Here is a 20,331-nt window from a genome sequence, read left to right on the forward strand (position 1 = left end):
ACCTGGAAGAAATTAAGATGTTCTTCAGTAGGAGAATGAATAAACTGCTGGTACATCCAGACAAAGGAATATTATTCAGTCTAAAGAGAAATGAGCCATCGAGCCATGAAAGACACAGAGGAACCTTAAATGCATATTACTAAGTGAAAGAAGACAATCTGGAAAGGCTACACGTATGTGATTCCAACTCTAGGACATTCTGGAAAAGGAAAAACTGCGAAGACAGTAAAAAGATCATTGGAAGAGAGCTAAGGGTGGAAGAGAAGGGGAGAGATGAATAGGCAGAGCACAGAAGATTTTTAGGACAGTGAAAATACTCTGTATGATTATTAACATGATAGATATACGTTACTATACATTTGTCCAAACCCACAGAATGTACACCATGAGTGAACCATAAGGTAAATTATGGGTTTTGAATGATAATGATGTGTCAATGCAGGTTCATCAATTGTAATAATTATACCACTCTGTTGGGGAAAGTTGATGGTGGTGGAGTTTATGCATGTGTAGGAGTAGAAGGCATTCGGGGAAATCTCTGTATTTTTCTCCCAATTCTGTGAGCCAAAAACTGCTTTGGAAAAAAAAAAAAATGCAATCTTTAAAAAAAAGTGTGCGGAGAGATGGAAAGTCACTGTGAGAGAGACCAAGAAGGCCAACAGGAGAAAATGCAGAAAGTAGCCAGTTCCCAGAACTGCTTTAGTTTTCTAGAGCCTTTAATTTCATGTACACCCTTACAGTAAACCTTCATTTTGCTATTGTTGCTTTAATGAGTTTCTGCCCCCTGCAGCCAAAAGCAATCTGAAGCAGGAATGGGTTCTAGAATCTGCAACAGATCCTCGGAGAAGACATTGGATTAACAATGAAATCATCATAAAGTAGAGGGCAATGGGGATGTTCTTGTCCTACAATACTGCCTACTGAACCCTCCAGAGATAGTTTAAAGATTCTTTACTATTATTCTCACTGAAAGGTAAAAATCTAATTTCCCTCCTTTTGAACTTTGGCATAAGTGGTTTGTTTGACCAAAAGAATCCAGCAGGAGTGACAGTCAAAGTTAGGTGGTCCTAAGAAGTCTTGCAGCTTCTGCTAGGACTCTCAGAATGTGTACTTTAGGGAAGGCCCCTTTAGAATCAAGCTGCCAAAGTTTGAAAAACCCAAGCTATGCAGAGAAGCTGCAGCAGGTGCTCTGGACAATGTCCTCGCTGGCATCACTGCCGGCCACAAGTGAGTCGTCTTGGACATCCACCCCAGTCAAGTCTTCAGATGACTCTAGCCCCAGCTGCTATCTGCCTATAACCACACAGGGATCACAAATGAGAAGCACCCAGCTGAACCCAGTCAACCCACAGAAATGTAAGAGGTAATAAATTGCTTTTGAGGCCACTAAGTGTTAGGGTGGACTTGTTATTCAACAGTAGATAACCAGAATACCTCTCCTCCTCAATGATGGAGAAACACTAAAATCATTCCCATTAGGGAGGAGGGAAGAGTGGGGACAGTAAGGCAGACAGGGAACAAGTATGCTGGCAGTGAGGAGGGTTATAATTTTAAATCTACTTAGTGTTGGGCATGAGTTTAAGTGGTGAAATTGAGGAAAGGACTAGGGCAAGGTCTAGGGAAGAAACTCCAAGTTACAAAAAATTGGTTAAATAAATACAGTGTCCCAATTATATCTATATAAAATCCTATAAATCCACACTTCTATAACAGGCATCCTCACTGTATACCACATTACATTTCAATGTTATATTCCCACTTACTGTTCTTTTCTTGCAAGCAAAGCACATGAGTTGCACCAGCTGGGGGGGGGGGGGGGTAAAATGTGAAGGCATCAATGTAAGAATCATGAGTTGTTCCTATAGAAGGAAGCCTCCAAAAGCAAACATTTATATTGCTCAGGGATATATTTATAAAAAGTATAAAGACATACATGGAAATGAAAACCACCACTTTCAGGATAGGGTTATCTCCTGGGAGATGAGGGAGGGAGAAGCTATCACGCCAGAAATGCGAGGGCCTCCAGCTGCATTTGTCGAGTCTGACATCTTAACCTAAGTGGTAGGCACATCAGTGTCTGTACCTTTTTGTTTTTTAAATAATAAAGATTAACTACAACTGAATGTGATGTAAAAAAGGTGAATGATAAAAACTTGCCTGAAAAATGGTATCTGATACACAGCTATACACACAGGCATAAAAATATCAATGCATATGGGGATCACTGTAATAATGGAAATACAGGCAACAATAGGGCCATACTTGAAGGGGGCTGCAGTTAAGATTGCTCTTCATGCCACAGCCTCACCAATCCTTTTCCAAACCAGTGACGGAGCACATCAATTATCTTTGCCACTTGAAATGAGTATAAACTGCCATAAGCACTAGATGTATCCCACACACACACAACACACACAAATGTGCATCTGTTTGTGTGTAGGGATCTCAAGAGAAAAAGAAATACCAGGGGCCTATTGTCAAAGGACTATTGTTCAAAAAGCATGTTTACTTGTCTTTCTAAAAACGATCACAGAATGCTATCATTTTCTATTGGTATGCAAATAATTTTTACTAAATATGAACTTTAAAAGAGAGCGGTTTATACTTGGTCACTTTTTTCCCCTAGTGAATATTATTTCATTTCAGTGTAGATTTATTTTCATGCCAACTAAATTACTCATCATATTTATATTCTCCTTGAAACCAGTCACGGCACCACTTGTATTTCCTTATTTGATGACTTAAGATCAAAGGATCAAAAACCGAAGATCCCAGACCCCTCGGGATTTCAACCCTCTATTTCACCGGAAGCAGAGAAGACTGTCACTGCACACTTGTTTTGCTGAACTGGGGACTGCCACTTTCAGAGCACACGACATTACTGTGTCAGGCAGAAGCAGCAGCAAGCCATCAACAACAAGGCGGTGAGAGATGATGTCAGTTTTTAAATTCACTGGGAACCTACCAGGAAATGCGTAGTGACAGGCCCCTTCTCCTCTGCCACATTTCCTGTGAGCTCCACCGTCACTGACAGTGGCCCCTAATCATGTCCCCCTCCGGGCACTGAGCTTCCGACCCAAGAAGGGGAAAGATGGAAAGAAAGAGAAGGTTTATGTATTTTGTGCAGGGATGCCTGAGGATCTGGGTCTCCGTCAAAACTCCTACAACTACTAGCCTAATACAGCGCACAGCAAACCAATGTATGGAGAACACACAAACCACAGAGAACTTTACAGACTCAGAGTTTGTAAACCCCAGGCGCAGCATTTCAATTTGGTCTTAAACCGTGCTGAATGTATCACTACTGTTACGCGTGAATCTATAAAAATGCTCAGAAAGCTCAAGTCAAATTTTTAACAGTGCTCTAAACCAAAACTAAGTTCAGTGCAAACAATGACTTTAAAAATAAAGTCAGATTTGACCCTTTTATACACATCAATGGAACGGAAGATTTTTTTAATGTCTTCACAGTTACAAGTTTTGCTATAATCAAAAATAAGTTAATGAACGGGACTAATTTTATTCTTTTTCTTCTAAAATTTTCCTCCAAATTTACTATCACTGTGGTCGTTTTTCCGAAACAATATAATAAAACAGACTATTAGTTTTGCCAAGTGCTGTGAAGGTTACGAGACAAAGACCTCCCTGCGTATTCTCCCTGTTTTTGCAAAAAACAGACTATAAAACAGAAAAAGCTTTCTTCAAAGAAATGAGCAGCTTCAGTTACAAGTGAAAAGTCAGCCATGTGTACTAATTCTCGGTAATAATGAAGCTAGGGGGCTCCGCGGGGACTTAAAAGTCAGAGCCTGGCATGCTTGGGTGAACTAAGAAGGACAGCTGGCCATGTGACCCAGCCTCTCAAAGGCCTCTGTATTCCCAACTGGAGAGGCGAGCCTGTGGAGCCCACGCAGACCGTCTAAGGTGTGTGTCTGACTGAGGGCGGGGAAACTCCGTCCTCCGTCGCAGCAAAGGAGGATGCTGCTGATTTAAAAACACACTGAGAATGGGATCGTCCACCCTGCTGCTCAGCGAGTTGAAGGGTCTGCATTGTTTGCTACCTACAGGATTGCTTACTTGAAAAATAAACTCTGACTTCTTAAAGTAGTGTTGCGGGGCGGGGGGAGCGCAAAGGGAGGCTTGAAAACCGTGGACCACGGTCTTTCCGCCTTTGAGATGAAGGATGGCAAACCTCATTTCACAGATACTTTAAGTAGCTGCAAAGCCCAAGCGGCTCCAATCTTAAGCCCATGTTTAGATCAGGCTTGAAGAAGGGCTGCACCTCTTTACAGTAACTAGGCACCACTTCTGATGCCAACCTGTGCTTTGTGTTTGAAATGGGCGACCACAGAAAAGAAAACAAGACCACCTACGGCAGACAATACGTGCCACAACCCATCTCCCAGACCCACATGCAGGCAAAATGTTTTCGTTAAAAAGATAATAAACCTCCAGGTTATTGCCAAAATCTGGAGCAGTATCACATAATTAATTTCACATTTTAAACTCTGACAGAGATATATAATCATGTCTTTTCCAGCAGGTTTACAACCTGACTTTTTAAAAGAAACAAACCCCCCTGACCTACAGAAACACCCGTGCAACAGCCTGGAGGCCAGGCCAGGGACAGCCGGTGGACGCGCCCCTTTAACATGAGGAAACTGAGTACCTCAAACGGACACTCCCGTTGTTTCAAATGAAGAGTACTTACGGGAAGAGCAGCTTCTGCACCTCCTAATAATATTCTTTTTGATTATTATTGGATGCCCTTTTTATTTAGCACAATAAAGCCTCCCTTTTTCCACCCTGAGTGCTCCTAAAGTTACAGGACAAGGGGACCCTACCTGGCCATCTACGACAGGTCAGTGATCAAACAGAAAGAGAGTCAGGCAAGAGCCAAATTCCGTCTATCTCTTCAGAATGACCAGGACAAGGACTTCTTAGCTCCTGCTCCTATTCAAAGCCAGACAGGACAATAAGCCCTTTCCAAACAAAGGTTTAATATTCTCAGGTGTTTACCCAGCATCGAAATGCAATGATTTTCAAGAAAAGATTATTTTATGAAGGCCATTTCCTGCACAGAACAAGCTAACTAAAAAAGTAAGTGACCTCATCTTTCTTATAAGAAAAGAAAACAGGTTTAGATGGAAAATATACCAATATTGTATTGCCCTAGTGATCAAAGCCCGTTTATTTAACTAACCTTATCTTCAAATAGCACCAGTCTTTGTAGAAGAGTTTAATTTACTTAAAGTATTTGCATTCACATGAACAAACCTGTACATGAGATAAAACGAGACATCATGTTTTGCTGAGCTTAAGAACAAGATGCAGGTTGTTCATCCATATAAAGAAATACTCATTCCAAGCGGTTTCGACAATACAGAGCACACGCAGCCAGTTGTTTCCCAGCATCCTTCTCTCAGAAGCACAGGGAAGCTTAAGGAGGTGCTGGTACGTGGAAGGCAAAGCAAAGCAGAGGGCTATGGCTGCCGACTCCAAACTACAAATTTTAGTGCCTGACCCAGCAGAGGGTGCCATGAGGAAAGAATGTACTACAAATTAACTTTAGGAAAAGGTTAGCAAAGATTGTTTCAAAGGCCAAACACTTTCTGCCACAAATCACTTCTACTACAGAACCAAACGGAAGCAATGACGGATTTAACAGGCATGACTTAACAGGCAGTAATTTCACAAACATTTACCCTTCCATCTCAGGAATGGTTCTCGGGCCCTAGAAGACTCTGCCCTTGCACAGGATCTGTGGTTGAACAGAAGCCTTAGTCCACATTAGGTTACCACGGTGGGAGTATGCATGGGAAACAAGTCTTTTCAACGCAGAGTTATGCAAAAGGTACTTACACAGCCGCCAGCAAGAATTTCTGCTGCAAGTGGGACCGAACCATCTCTGCTCATAAATTTATCCCTCACAAAATCATTCACCTTGAAGAAAAATATTTACAGAAGCTGATGAAAAATATAAATTCATTAAACACATATAAATATACAACTGTAAAGAACATGTTCTTTTTCTCTGTCAGTATACTGAAGTAATCATAAACCGAATAAATTAAGGATCTTAAAAGAGTTTGAGAAGTACCTTTAATAGCACATATGTACTTTTTAAAAGGTAAAATATATTTAAGTATTCCTGATGTTTCCGGGAGAAAGAAACTGAAAGACAGGTGGCTTAGGGGCACCTGGCTGGCTCAGTGGGTGGAGCGTGTGACTCTTGATCTCAGGGTTGTGAGTTCCAGCCCCAGGTTGGGAGTAGCGATTACTTAAAACTGAAGCTTAAAATAAAAAAAAAAAAAAGATAGATGGCTTACCAGCCTAAAATGCAAATATGTCCGCCAATTACAACAGCATAAGAAAGACGTATTGACCCCCAAGCACACAATAAAAACATACACTTTAGAAGTTAGAACTGGTTTAGAGTCTGAATAAAAATCACTTTCATGTCTGCTAACGAAATTTAATCTAAAACAAAACACATCACCGAGAAAAAGTTGGCTAAGCAGATTTTTCAGCTTAAAAAATTTAGTATCTAAGAATTCTCAACATCAGTAACCTTAATTAATTAGTTAAGTATAATGTACTCAAAATGGTATGTACTACAAGTCATCTTAAAAATCAATCATGTTTTTGGAAGACACAAGCCAGAGAAGATGAGTTGTCCCAAGGCCACATAATAACAAAGTAAAAGAATTTTAGGCACCAAGGCTACAGAGCCCAATCTAAAATTGGAGTTTAACTTTCTGGGGCCTTATGACCTTCGTGATATAAAAGCAGTATCTGTCCATTCCACCAACTTACTGAATATCTCCAATCTGTCACACGAGAGCCTCGCACTGGATAAAGGATCAACTTCAACTAGAACTCAGACCCCTGAACAGGTGGCCTGGCAGATGCTTAGAGAACATACCTGAAAAACGAATTCTACCAATGGCACATGTAATGAGCTGGTTTGGGATTCTTCTCTTTCCACTCATGAATTGTGTGGACTCAGGTAAATACTGAAACCCCGTGGGCCCCACTTTCCTCATCTGTAAATGCTCAGTCCCACTTTGCTGGAGATTAAATAATAACAGATCATACAGGTACATACATGTACCATATATCTGGTAGGGATGGAGGCCAATTTAGCAGCAGCTGCTGCCACTTTGGTGGTGGTGGTGGTTGATGGTGGTGGTGGTAGTTGCTGGTGGTGGTGGTGGTAGCAGCCACCACAAGTCCTGTTCAAATATAGCATCACATTTTTGGATGTTCAGTGGAGGACAGTGAAAAAACTGTGTGTGACGAGTGCCTACGTTCGAATTAGCTATCACCTCCGAGGAAACACAAACCTGCTGTTTCCCATAAGAATATCTGCTAGATTCCTGAGTGTGCAAACTCTCTGCATAAGAAGCATCAACTGAAAAGACTTACTGTAAGTTTTATGGCCTTCTCTGGGGCAACTCCCAGTAACTGTGGCAACAGACCTAAAAAGCAACAAAAAGTAGAAGTATATTAAATAAATTACCGTTAACTAAACAAATCAGCAGCTCTAAAGAAGGGACCACCATCTAAACACTGGGGCAATCTCTGCTGAGATTTTAGGCTATTACTTTTAATGAGAATACTCGAAATGGAATGTGTAAGTACAAATGTGTCTAAGAGCCACATCAGGACCAAGTAAATTCCCACTCATATTCTGGGTCGTTTGCACATCGGGAAAATCAACAGTATTAGTGATACAGGAAATCTCATTATTCCATAAGTTTGTTCTTTTCCCTCCTGCCTCTTAAATACGTGAAATAAGTGTACTTTAGTGACTATATTATTTTTTTCTAACACTTTTCTCATCTGCCCACCCCTGGAGGCCCACAGTTTAGCCATTCATTCATTTAGCAACTATAACTTGGTGACAAGCACAAGACAAACAAGGTTCTTGCTCTGACCGGCCTCAGGCGGAAGGAAGGGAGAGGCTTTACTGAAGACGTGACAGCTGGGGAAAAATGCATTCTGGAAGGGAACAGATAAGGCAAAGAAAGCAGAATAGGAACAAGCCCGGTGTGCTCAAAAATGAGGGTGAACATTGACGAGCCACCTGGCACAGAGCAGGCCCAAGGACAGGAACAGGTGGGGGCCGGACACTATAGCCGCACTGTAGGCCAGGACCCTAAGTCAGATGAGAAGTAATCACAAGCCTCCATCAGGAGAGGGATACGCTAATTCAGTTTCAAAAGACCACTCTGGCTGCTGTGTGGGGAAAAAGACAGGACATACTAATGGGTGTGTGCGTGCGTGCGAGAGACAGGACATACAAGAGTGTGTGTGTGTGTGTGTGTGTGTGTGTGTGTGTGTGTGTGTGTGTGTGTGTGTGTAAAGTTCCGTTTTGAGCGTGTGTGTGTGTGTGTGTGTGTGTGTGTGTGTGTGTGTGTAAAGTTCCGTTTTGAGCGTGTTCGCCGAGTGGGAATTCCGCACCAGAGCACAGCAAGAGGTTGCCTTTGACGGGAAAGGGCCGCTTCTGGGAAATGCGCTCCCAAAAGGAGCAGACCGACATAGGTATACTAAAAAATGTTATCATTTTCATTTGTTCTAAAGAAATAAAATGAAAGGCAGATGCCTTTTCTTAGAAACACAATGTGAGCTAACCTTGAGGATCAGAACGCATTGCTCTCCCATGTCACACTGTTGTCCTTGAGAGGGACTTCACAATGTTAGCCTTTGTCGGTAACAACAATTTTCTAACTAGTCAACCTAAGAAGGTTCACTTGCAGTCTCTTCGGAGAGGCCAGCCTGGCACACACCATCTTCCTAAGCCTGTGGCCAAAAGTCACTAGCCTGAGGGCTGTCTGTATCCAGTCTGCAGATGTGTTTTATTGAGTAGTACAAGGTTTCAAACGTAATTTAAGCTTACTGCAAAGATGTAAAGACGGATCGATCGATCGATGCATGGATCGATCTGACAGCCCTCGGCCTCTTTGACATTATAGCAATCTGCTACATCTGGGTGAGGCTCTGCCCGTTAGGACCCAGCATCAGTTCACTAAGGTCCCTCCACTCCCTAATGACAACATGGGATTGAGGACAACTGTCATTCATCATTTTTCTTGCTCTGCTGCTATCTTCACAAGTGAGAAATGTTTTTCTGTGCCTCTGGTTCTACAAAAAGCACCAAGAACTTCCTGTTTCAGGAAAAATGGGAGAAAGTAATGAAAATGTTCTTTAAAAACAGCTGACCTAAAAACAGCTAACGTATTACTTATGACGTATCAGGCACCACCTTAAGCACTTTACTGACTCATTTAATCCTTACAACCACCCTGCAGAGAGGAAACTGAGGCACACAAGAGATTTATCCATTCTGAATCACCCAGCTAATAAATGGTGAGGGTGGGATTCCAACCTGAGCCCTCCTCCTCAAGAGTCCATGTTTTTAGACAACACTCACCTGTCCCGTGCCCCACGGCAGAAATGTAACTGCCCCTCACACCCTGCCTTTCTTCACGTACCTAACCTGCCTGATCCTGGATTTGAGTTTGCAATGTCTCCTCTAGGCCGCCATATTTGGAGCCTGCTTCACCCAGGCCCACAGGTGGTCACACAAGGATAAGAAACCTAAAACACGTGCAGGCCATGAGTCCAGCAACCCGGGACCTCTGAGCTGGTAGCGAGCCAGTGGGGAGTGTTTGCCCAGGAGCGCGACAGAGCCCTGAGAGCGAAGAGCCGGTCAGCACAGAGGCAGAGACAGAGCAGACGCCCTGCAGAGTCGGGAGGGTGGCGGCTGAAACCCTGGGTGGCCTACTGCCTCGATGAAACATGAGGAGCAGAAGCATAAGAAAAGAAGTGGACGGACAGACAGAAGAGAATGTGAAGCCAATGCAACAGAGACACCAAAGAGAGAGAACACAGCCCATGAAGCGTGCACAGGTGGGGAGAGCGGACCTGACCATCTTCTGGTCCCTCTGAGGCCAGGTCCCAGGGACATTCCTACCCTGGAATCACTGGGAGATCTGTCTTCTTTCTCTCTCGAGGAAACTCTTAACCAAAACTGCTCTCTCTAGTTGGAGGCGGGCTATGCTCTTTATAATCTAAATGAACCAAAGCAGCACAGAAAACATGAATACGAAACCATCTGGGCCAAGCAAGTGCTTATTCAAAGTGAGCACTCTCTCCTCCTAAACTACATTCACTTATGAATCTTTTACTTACAACAAATGACAGAATACGATGTCTCTAATAGGAGAGAGGCTTTGTTATGACTCTGTACAACTACAATGCTAATTTCTACAGGTAAAATATAGGGATGCACTGTTTTAACTAGACCTTAACATTTATAATTTCCATTTTCCTCTGTACTCAGGTCAAGTACCAAAACATTTTGTTAAATATTTACTCGCTAGATGTATTTTTCTCATCATTAAATTGTAGACCAAAACCATGGAGGGGCTGAAAGCACTGTGATTTAAATGATGATCTCTTGTCTCTATAACTACCCCGTGACAGTCTTTTAAAATGACTAATAAAAAACAGCCCACAGAGCCAAATGACTACAGTGTTAGACACAATCACTTCAGCCAGCCTTTTAAGCTATCGACATTTGTCTTTCTCACTCTAAATTTAGTAATGTACTGTGAACAGCAAAAAACAAAACCAAACAAAAGAGAAAACCCTGTATTTAAGACTAAATATAGGGCAGCAAATATTTATTTGTTCAGCAAACATTTACCGAGTGCCTTCTGCGCACCTGGGACTGGAAGGAACTGGGATGGACACAGTAAAGTCTGTGCCCTCCCCCCTGCCCCAAGAGAAATTCTCAGTGTAGAAGAAAAGGGAACCCCTAGGTATCTCTGTGTGCCCCCGAAGGGAGATAAACCAATTAAAAAAAAGAGTGGTGAGAAGCAGAGCCAAGAGGCATCAAAGAATTATGTGAACACAGTGGAAAGAACCAGTTGTTTCCTGGAAGAGGAAGGAGAGCACCTTGGGTCTTGAAGGCAAGGCAGAGGTTCACCGGAGAAAAAAGATGTGGGTAGAACACAGGGCGCCGTGGCCGGTGAGTGAAAGGCACCAAAGTCTGAAGAGCATGACACAGTCAGGGTTGGGTCAAGACCACTGAAGTCTGTGGCTGGATCATGGACCTTGTGATAAGTAACCGCAGTAGTGACAGTGACAACGGCCAGTATTCGGGGGCACCTCCCACATGTCAGGCACTATTCTACAGGCTTTAGGTGAATCAACACATTTAACCCACACAAGTCAAAAACAGTAACTCAGTGCAAGTTATTCTTAACCCATCAAGAGAAACTGAAACAGACTTTAAGGAGCCTACCCAAGGTCACTCAGCTGTTAGATGGGGGAATGGGTTCAACCCAGGCGGTCTGGCTGGAGGGGGTGCTCCTATCTGGTGCATCTCCCCCCGGGCACACTAAGGAGCTTGGGCCAAATTCTGCAGATACATGGGGTGGCTTTTAAAGTAGAGACTGAAGTTCAAAGAGTAAAAAGTTCTAGAGGCAAGTGAAGGACAGATGCTAAGGGCAGAAGCCTAAGGCAGGGAGAGTAATCAAGAGGTTAAAGTAATATAATCAGAGGCCCTGAGTTTCACTAAATGAATGACTTCAACTCATTAAGAATAAAACCAAAGTACAGATCCATTCCTAAGACTTGGGCCAGATGGTGGCACATGAGGGCGCACTGAATAAGGACCATTCTTGTGGTGACTACCCTGGCTAAAGAGGGAAACAAAGGCAGCTGTAGACTGCAACCCGAACCGGGTGCCACTACGGACTTGGGCCTGGACGCTGGCAGCCCTGCGTAAATGCTCTCTGGAAGGGGTCATGATCTGTGGGACAGTGAAAAGTCACAGCGGTGGGCATTTCAAGAACCTTCCTGGCTCCCTGACTGTGGGGGTGGGGGGTGGGGCGGGGATGCGGCTCCATAACGCCTAAAACAGCCAGTCTTGTTATGGCACTTCAGCACGATCACAGTGAAGTTTAAAGTACATATATGTTTGACATCTGGGTAACTCAGCAGAAAAATCAGGCTTCTAATATAAGATGTTTCTGTTGGATTCTGGAAACTCATTTTAACAGAGAATGGATGTGTGTGTTGTTTCTAACTTGTCAAAACAGCAGTCTATTTTCCAACTGCCTCAAATGAAATTTATTAGTGTGGTTAGTTTTCTAATCTTCTCATTTTAGTTCAGCTCCATCAGCACATATGGCAATGCTTCCTTGGCAAACTTTACCAGAAGGCTGCTAATGCGAGAAAAGATTTACAGGGTACAATATTAATACAATATTTTGTCTTCAAATTTCATAGGGTTGAGATCTAAATCACACTAGCCCCTCTGATCCCAGTCCCTTGTGCAACCCAACAAGAACTGCACTAGACGTGTGGGGACTAAGCCCACATCAGGAACCTCTAACGTGAGCTCCCTACAGCACCCCAAAGAGGTTCCTGGAGCCGTGTGCTGGATCAGAGGGCTGCTATGCTATTCTTTGCTTAAAAACCTTTTAGAAGCAGAATTCTAGAATCCCAGAGTTGGAAGGGACTCTGAAAGAAACTCATTAATAACGCTGGCCTAACTGAAGTGATTTATTTCCAATGGCTTGGCAGCAAAATGAATGGCTTGGAGCCTGGGCTTTGGAGGCTGACAGACCTGGGCTGTCAGGTACATCCGAGGTCTGTACCCTTTTCCTGCTGAGTGATCTTGGGGATGTTATTCTTTCAACTCTAGGTTCTTCGCTGGTAGATCAAGATGCTGATGATGACTCACTGGTTTATTACTGTACTTATATGAGTAAATGTAGAGCTAGACACAATTCACAACCTTCATTACGTATTCAAAAACGAGATGTTTCTGTCCGTTCAAGGCATATCCTTGATTCTGTTCCTGCATACAAGAGGCAATTCTGCCTGAATAATGTTCATGGTCCAGAGTTAAGTCCAGAGTAGAATGGGGTCTCCATAAGCATGATGCCTATCCTTAGAAGAGCTGTCCCCCAGATGTGGGGGCACATTTGGTCTGAGAGTGTCTCCTGGCCCTGCTTCCTCTTAGCACAGACCTAACAATACATCTTTAAGTTTTCAAGTTAAAATGTTTATGTTAAGAAGTTAAACGCTGCTCAACCTCTCACAATAAGCACCTGTTTACAATGTAAATTCTCCTGAGTGGCAGAAGAGCCAGGTCAGAAACAGGGTGGAGTTTGGATCCGGGATGCTAGTCTGCAGGCTGACTCCGTCAGTTAGCTGTGTCACTGTGGGCAACTTAACCCAATCTCTTTGTACCTCAGTTTCTACATCTATAAAATGGAAATACACACAGTACTGTCTTCATGGGGTAGTTCTGACAATGACATGAGTTCATATACATAAAGCCCTCCAAGCACACAGGAAGTACTACAGAGGTGATTTTTTGTTGTTTGTTTTTATCTTCATCACCATCACCATCATCACTCTCCTCTTCCTTCATGGACACCGTCATCTGGAGAGGCTAAGCAGCCTAGCCCAAGGCCCTCCGTGACTGGGGACTATGCCGTGGCGCTCAAGCGTTGAGTTCATTCGGCTCCACCACTCCCCTCCAGCCAGGGCTCTCTGCCACGCGTGCTCACCATCTCCCTGGTCCCTCTAGTAGACTTACTGCTCCAACTTTCTTCTTTGCTCTGTAAAGGCTTTTCTTCTGGCCCCAGACCGTTCCACAACTTTTCTCTGGGCCCCGCCCGGCCCTGGGCTAGCACCCTGCACGGATGGGCCCTTTCACACAGCGAAAGGAGGTGGAGGTGTGGTGGGCATCCACATCATGCCTCCACTTCTCTCTCTCTCCAGGTGCGGCATATTGGGCACTGAAGCACTGAACAGCAGGGCCAACCTGCTGGTTACGACCTGGAGAACAGGTCCGAGTCTGGGCACACACGGGGAAGCGGGCTCAGGTAGAGCAGCAGGTGGGGAGCCAGGCTGCCGGTCCACGGACAACTGTAAGCACCATGGAGTAGCTCTCCTGAAACGCCACACTGCACAAGACAGGCAGGAGCACAGATGCTGAGGGGCCACGGCAAGGAAGAAACTCTGTAAAGCAGATGTAAAGCAGCATCTCTGTCTCAGGGCAGAGCACAGTCCTGAGAAAGGGACCGCCGACGAGCACGTAAAATGCGGAAGGGGGCATTCAGGGCAGAGACAAGTGGTGGAGTTTGGTAGGGGAAATGAGCGCATAAACGATCCCCATTCCTCTAGCCAAAGGCACATGAAGCACTTTTTTGTGTTATCTAGTTTCAACCCAGAGGAAACCCCTCCAATGTTAAATTCTTACCCTCCTGACCTCCCCACAGAGGCCACTACACTTGCCCTCATCTTCCCAGAGAGCCCTCCTTGCTTTCAACATCAGATTACCCTTCATTCTGGAGCTATCAGCACTCTGCGCGCCCTGTCTCACAGCTTTTATTCCTGCTCCTAGTTCCATGGCCTTCTCTCTTCACTTGTTCAAGCCTTCTTTCCTCCCTCCTCCTCCCACCGCTTGTCTGTCCGCCTTTGACTCATATTGCCCTGAGGCATGAGGCATTTCCACCCTCCCTAATGAGCTATCCCCTTTCAGAGCCCTTGGATCACTTGGGGCGGGGCTCCTGGGGAGCACCCCATTGGGACTGGGCAGTGGGGGTGGGGGGGCAGTGCAGATGGCCAGATTTAAATGATTGCTCATCTGGGTTAAATGTTTTACTCCAAATGTCAAGAACCAGCCATGGCTCAGGATGCCTCTGGAAGACTGAGTGTCAAAATGTAAATGAATGATACTGATTTATAGTCTAGGAAGGATTTAGTTCCTTTGACTCCTGCTTCGGGGCTGGCTTTCTAGAAGTGAAGATCATTGGGAGGAAAGGTCATATCCCCTCCCTCCGTATGGTACATGACAACTAGTCATCTTTTCTTCTACCTCAATTCCTTGCTGTGGAGGTTTAATCTGTTCTGCTTGCTGCAGCCTCAGCAATGGAAGTAACTGGTTATAAATTACCATTCTGCATGCCCAGCGCTAACTCAACTCAATCTTTTCTTCCCTGGGCTATGTCTACTTCGATCTTTTCGTCATCCTTCCCAAGCTTCTAAGCTCACCGCTATTGTCATCCGGCCTTCTGGGGCCTCTGACAACATACCCACCCCTCCTTGGTGTGACCTTGTACTACACTTCTGCCTCCCGTGTTAACACCCTGTGCTCCCTATTGCTGGCTCCCTATATGTCTCCGCAGATGGATTACCCAGCTCATGGTTTCCTAGAAGCCAATGTCTGCCTTTTGATCTTTTCACAGCCTTAATACCCTAAATTAATACCCTTCATGCAAAAAACTGGCTAAAAAAAAATAAGATTCAAACCAATCTATTTTGTGCTCATTAGAAGCTTTGCTGGAAATGGACTGACAGCCATGATTTGGTGCAATTCAAAGACTGTAGTTGGTTCCAAGACACATGTGTTCTTAAGTTATGCAAAACAGTTGCAGAAACTCCAATCATTTTATTTTGGTGCTAGAATTTTTTAAAATTTATTTTTATCCACAAGAATTATGCAAGAAGGAATTTCACCGTGGACCCATGTAATTTGGGTACTCCCCTCTATAGAGCCATTAACCACAAGAAGAGGCCTTGCTTAAACTAGCTGACAAAACTTCCTTCTAGAATGTAAACGTATCAATAACTTCCTGAGACATCACCACAATATCCTCTAGATGTCACCTTGAGAACATTCGAAGATGGAAGACGACTGCTTTCACACCACACAGACCCATTTAAGACTGTATGCCCAGATCAATGGTTTAATTAAAACAAAAAAACATTCTTTTGCCAATTAACTCAAAACTTAAGTAGTGCTCCAAGTTAAGTTTAATTCATAAAATGATCTAATTTCTCTTTCTGGCAGATTTTTTTTTTTTATGACTTCTCCCATCAACAAAAGAAACAAAAACAAAAGCCTTCCTTTAAGAAGTATTTCTCGTGGATTCTGATTTCTCTTGACTCTATCTTTCTCCCCAAAGATTCTCCCCCAAACATTTTCCATTTTCTAAGGCTGCTCATCTCATCACCCCAAGCATCTGAGGAAGGAGAGTACAGCAAAGTTTAAAGGCAGAAATTAGTTATTCCTGGACTGGTAAGAGCATTTAATTGGGGACAATTACCCAATCGATTGTTTTTCTCTTTAATATGCCAAGTCAATAGCACACCAATACTGACTCATTTGGTCATGCAGTTCATTCAAACCCAGTGAGCTGTCAGGTACTTCATTAAGAATTTTAAACACCTGAGTGCATGAAATCAATCTGGAGAGTGGGGAGGAAATAAAGGAAGCCTTTTACAAGTGACTTCAAGCAGATCTGGATTATCTCGGGTGTTATTTCCCTTCATACAGGCAGACTTAGACTTAGCCTGGGGGTCTGATTTTCAAAAATTACAGAAAAACCTTGGAAAATCAATCATTTTCTTATAAAGAAAGTAGTGCATGTAACAGAAAAGGTCTGCAGAGTCAGTCTCATAGTATTTCCAAGGGGCTCCTTCCTGATCCCTCCAGAGTAGGAGACTCTCAGAGACAAGAACAGTGAGCTGCAAAGAGACATGGAGAGTAAGACCTAAGAAACCCCAATACTACAAGGCCTCATGGCTTGCCGGAGGCCCAGGACGCCACCGCGACCGCTGAGGACAGTTGCTGACACTCCCCTTTGGACCCCGGGGCAGTGACAGAAATGCACTCCCCATTTAGGACTGGATAACCTCCCGGACTGCATGTGGAGGCTGCGAGCGGCCAGAGAAAGCAAACAGAAAAATCACCTGTGGTGGAGGGCTCAAGAGTTCTTTAGAAAGAACCTTCATTCTAGCTGTTGCACAAGGAATTACTTCTTGATACAAACACAGTGCCCCTTTAAAGATCTGTATTCTTGTTATGGGAAGAAAAGGAAAAAAAAAGAGGGAGAAAGATGCTTATTAACCTTATAATAAGGATACAATGCTGCAAGCACCTTCTTTCAGGGTTAACTGCCAACTTTTTTCCGAAATATGCATAAAGATAATTTTAAAATAGGGGGAGAGACCTTACTTGTGCAACATTCCCAAATTATACTATTCAGGAAATATTAGCAATTATATATGTATTGATGCAGAAAAATTACATGTTAAGCAAAATTCCATTAATAGAAAAAATAGGCTCCATATTTCAAAACATGTTTATAAATTAGAGATGTCCTCTGACACCTTCTTACATCCTGCTAGGTGAAGCGTTATCAGAGGCAATTCTAAATTCCCCAAATTGAAATTCAAGTTTCCCCTAAAATAAAATTTTTAAACAGTAGAACCACATCTAATGAGAAATTTATAGTCAAAAAAAAAAAAATCACACGTAGGCTGTGCGCTGTCTCGACTATGCACACACAGGTTACGATAGTGATTCCCAGGGGTACGTCAGGTCTTGTTGTTTCTCTTATCATCTCTGCTAGTACTGACGGCTTCCCATTTTCATCTGATCTTTCTGCCACCCTAGTGACAAGCATTCATAAATAAGCAGTTACATACCATTATTAATTAATGATTATGTGCAAAGCACGGAAGGGAACTGGTCCCCACCTAATCAATAACAGGAACAGGTCATTTTTATGAAGCAAGGTTATAAATAATTTTTTTAACCTGAACTACCAATCATCTCTTTGCTCTTAAGATCCAAACTAAAGAACGAAACCAAACAAGGTTTTATAATAAATCTTTTGCTTTAAAATCATTTACTAGAAAATAGAAGTCAAGAGGAAATGAACAGAAATGACTCCCAGAATTAATCTTCTTATACTCACATTCTACCTAGCATCCTCTGAAAGCGAACCTTTTAGGGTTCAGGCAGCCAAAACAGGTGAGATAAATGGCTGTTTCTAAACCAGGAAAAGGGGGAGGACTGTGTCTTTGGTTTTCAAAGTGAGCCTTCATCTCTAATAGGGGGGCTGACTCCCCTTCCCTGAGGAGTTAAAACCAGCCCGCACCCCCACGCCCCTCATCTTACAAATATAATCTCTGAAATAGCAAGAGGTTTGTGGGATGGCCATATTAGCTCAGCACTCAGTACTCAGGTATGCTTTAAGCTGTTCTGTCTATGGGGTTAAAAGAACAGGTCAAGGAAGAAAATCTGGATACAACCAAGAATCAAGATCTGTCAGACTGGTCAAAGAGGAAAGAGAAGGGACTCAACATTAAATCAAACCAGGTCAACACAAGCATATTAAAGCCATTCAGTGGGACAAAAAGTATTTCTCACAATCCTAAAGGCACTCTCGACATTTAATCCAATCCCGAGGGAAGGCCATAAAAGTAGTCTGGGAAGCAATGGGAAGGCTCAGATGTGCTTCTGGCTTGGCACGCAAAGCTCTCCAGGCAGAATGCAACCCACAGGAACAGGGAAGGCGGCAGCCTCTGCCCGAATCACGGCAAAGCAGACACTGTGACATTAACCTTGTACTACCTGGGAGACATTTCATCCGTGAGGTGTGTTGTCACCAGGACAGAAGAGTATTTCAATGGAAGGCAGTGACCCTGTAAGGGTCATCATCAATCACCTGGGGTCAAAGACCTTCGCAATTGTAAGAAGAGGCAGGGGGTGAGGGAAAGAGGGCAGAGAACAGATCAAAAGGCCTTTGATGGGAGTTATCTACCTACACAACAGAACCTGCAAAATGGAACTTCTCTGGAGTTCAAAAACCCCTAGTTTCTAAGGTGAGAGATTTCAAGAGGGGTCTTTGTTTTTTTACACCTAGATGCATAAGATGAAGACTGGAGTCAGCAGATGGCAGAAGAGGCCTAGAGGCAAAGGTTTACCTGCCTGCCAGTTTCAAGGTCTGTCCCCACAGAGTACTAAATACTATTTTCCTCTAGAGCAAGCACTGAAAGGGAGGGAAGACCCTGCCAACAGTGCAGTTGCCAAACGGCAAAGTGGCTCAGTTTGAACCGCCTTGCAATACTGTATTTTATTTTATTTTTGAAAGAGAGAGTGTGCGCGTGCATGGGGGGAGGGGCAAAGGGAGGGAGGGAATCTTAAGCAGGTTCTTCGCCCAGCGCAGAGCCCAACGTGGGGCTCAATCTCATGACCCTGATATCATGACCCTAACCAAAACCAAGAGTTGGATGCTTAACCAACTGAGCCACCCAGGTGCCCTGTAATACTGTATTTTAGTTGCTGATGCAAATACACTTCTTTTCTCTTCATAGAAGGCAATACAGAGAGGTTAGGAAATAAAGTCAAGCCTCTTTAGGCCAATGACAATGGAAGACCAGTCAGGATCTGTGGGATCTTTCCTATCAGTGATGCCATATATCTTGCTACTGTTTCCCTTGCTTCATGAGCCTTAGATGATTGAAGGAGCAGCTGGATAGATACCTGTTACAGTGGTGTATGAATCAACTCCACTGGGTACAGAGTGAAAGGAAGGGAAGAGGCATCTTTAACTAAGAAAGAGGCAGTAAAGGAGGACTCCACCGAACCCTTGGTTACCCGCCTGACAGACTTTTTTGGGGTATATTCAAGGACAATCATTAATCCCAAGTAGGCTGTGTCCCGCCCCGGGATGCCTTTTCCTTTTAACTGGTGAGCAGAGTTACTTCAAGACGACAAACGATATGAGCCTTTTTTATTTTTTTAAAGATTTTATTTATTTGACAGAGAGACACAGTGAGAGAGGGAACACAAGCAGGGGGAGTGGGAGAGGGAGAAGGAGGCTTCCCACCGAGCAGGGAGCCGGACGTGGGGCTCGATCCCAGGACCCTGGGATCATGACCTGAGCCCAAGGCAGACGCTTAATGACTGAGCCACCCAGGTGCCCCAATATGAGCCTTTTAAAAAACCCACTGAGGATATTTATAAAAAATAATTATTTTAAGAAATAAAACATACTAAAGAGCAATATAAATGGCTTTCAGATTATGGGCTGTTTTGATTAGCCAAGCCCTGGATGCCTCCAGCCTACTCCCATCAGCACGGATAATTGAGAATCTGCCCCATTTCCATTGTAATGCAGTCTCCCTAATCCATTTCAGGCATGCAGATGGAAAATCAAACCTTCTGGCTACTGTTTCACCTTACATGGATTCAGCACATGGCACTAACCTCTATACAGTCCAAAGAAGCCTTCGTAGCGTAGCACTTTCTTAAAACAGTCAAAGCTGTTTTTATACATAAGTTCTCCCACAAAAGAGCCAGTTGATCGTTGGTTCTGCATTCGAGTTTTTACGAGATCGATAGGATACACGGCAGTGGCTCCAACAGCTAAAATCAAACAATACCACTGGTCAACATCAAAGAGAAGCCTGATGAAGCAAAGGAACAAACTGGGCATGTACAAACTGTAA

At 43.7% G+C, this 20,331-nt stretch overlaps 1 protein-coding gene across 6 annotated transcripts in view; it reads right to left on the reverse strand.

The window, feature by feature from the left end:
* Window positions 1–20,331, reverse strand: part of SLC25A13 (solute carrier family 25 member 13) — a 184,720-nt gene that overhangs the window by 47,188 nt on the left and 117,201 nt on the right. For all 6 annotated transcript variants that reach the window (XM_027573835.2, XM_027573836.2, XM_027573833.2 and 3 more), the window contains 3 exons: window positions 20,090–20,248; window positions 7,426–7,478; window positions 5,860–5,940 (listed from right to left, as the gene is read on the reverse strand). In XM_027573835.2, the coding sequence (XP_027429636.1) occupies window positions 5,860–5,940; window positions 7,426–7,478; window positions 20,090–20,248 (293 nt within the window). The remainder of the gene's footprint in view (window positions 1–5,859; window positions 5,941–7,425; window positions 7,479–20,089; window positions 20,249–20,331) is intronic.

Source organism: Zalophus californianus, chromosome 12, assembly GCF_009762305.2.
Source record: "Zalophus californianus isolate mZalCal1 chromosome 12, mZalCal1.pri.v2, whole genome shotgun sequence".
NCBI classification, from domain to species: Eukaryota; Metazoa; Chordata; class Mammalia; order Carnivora; family Otariidae; genus Zalophus; species Zalophus californianus.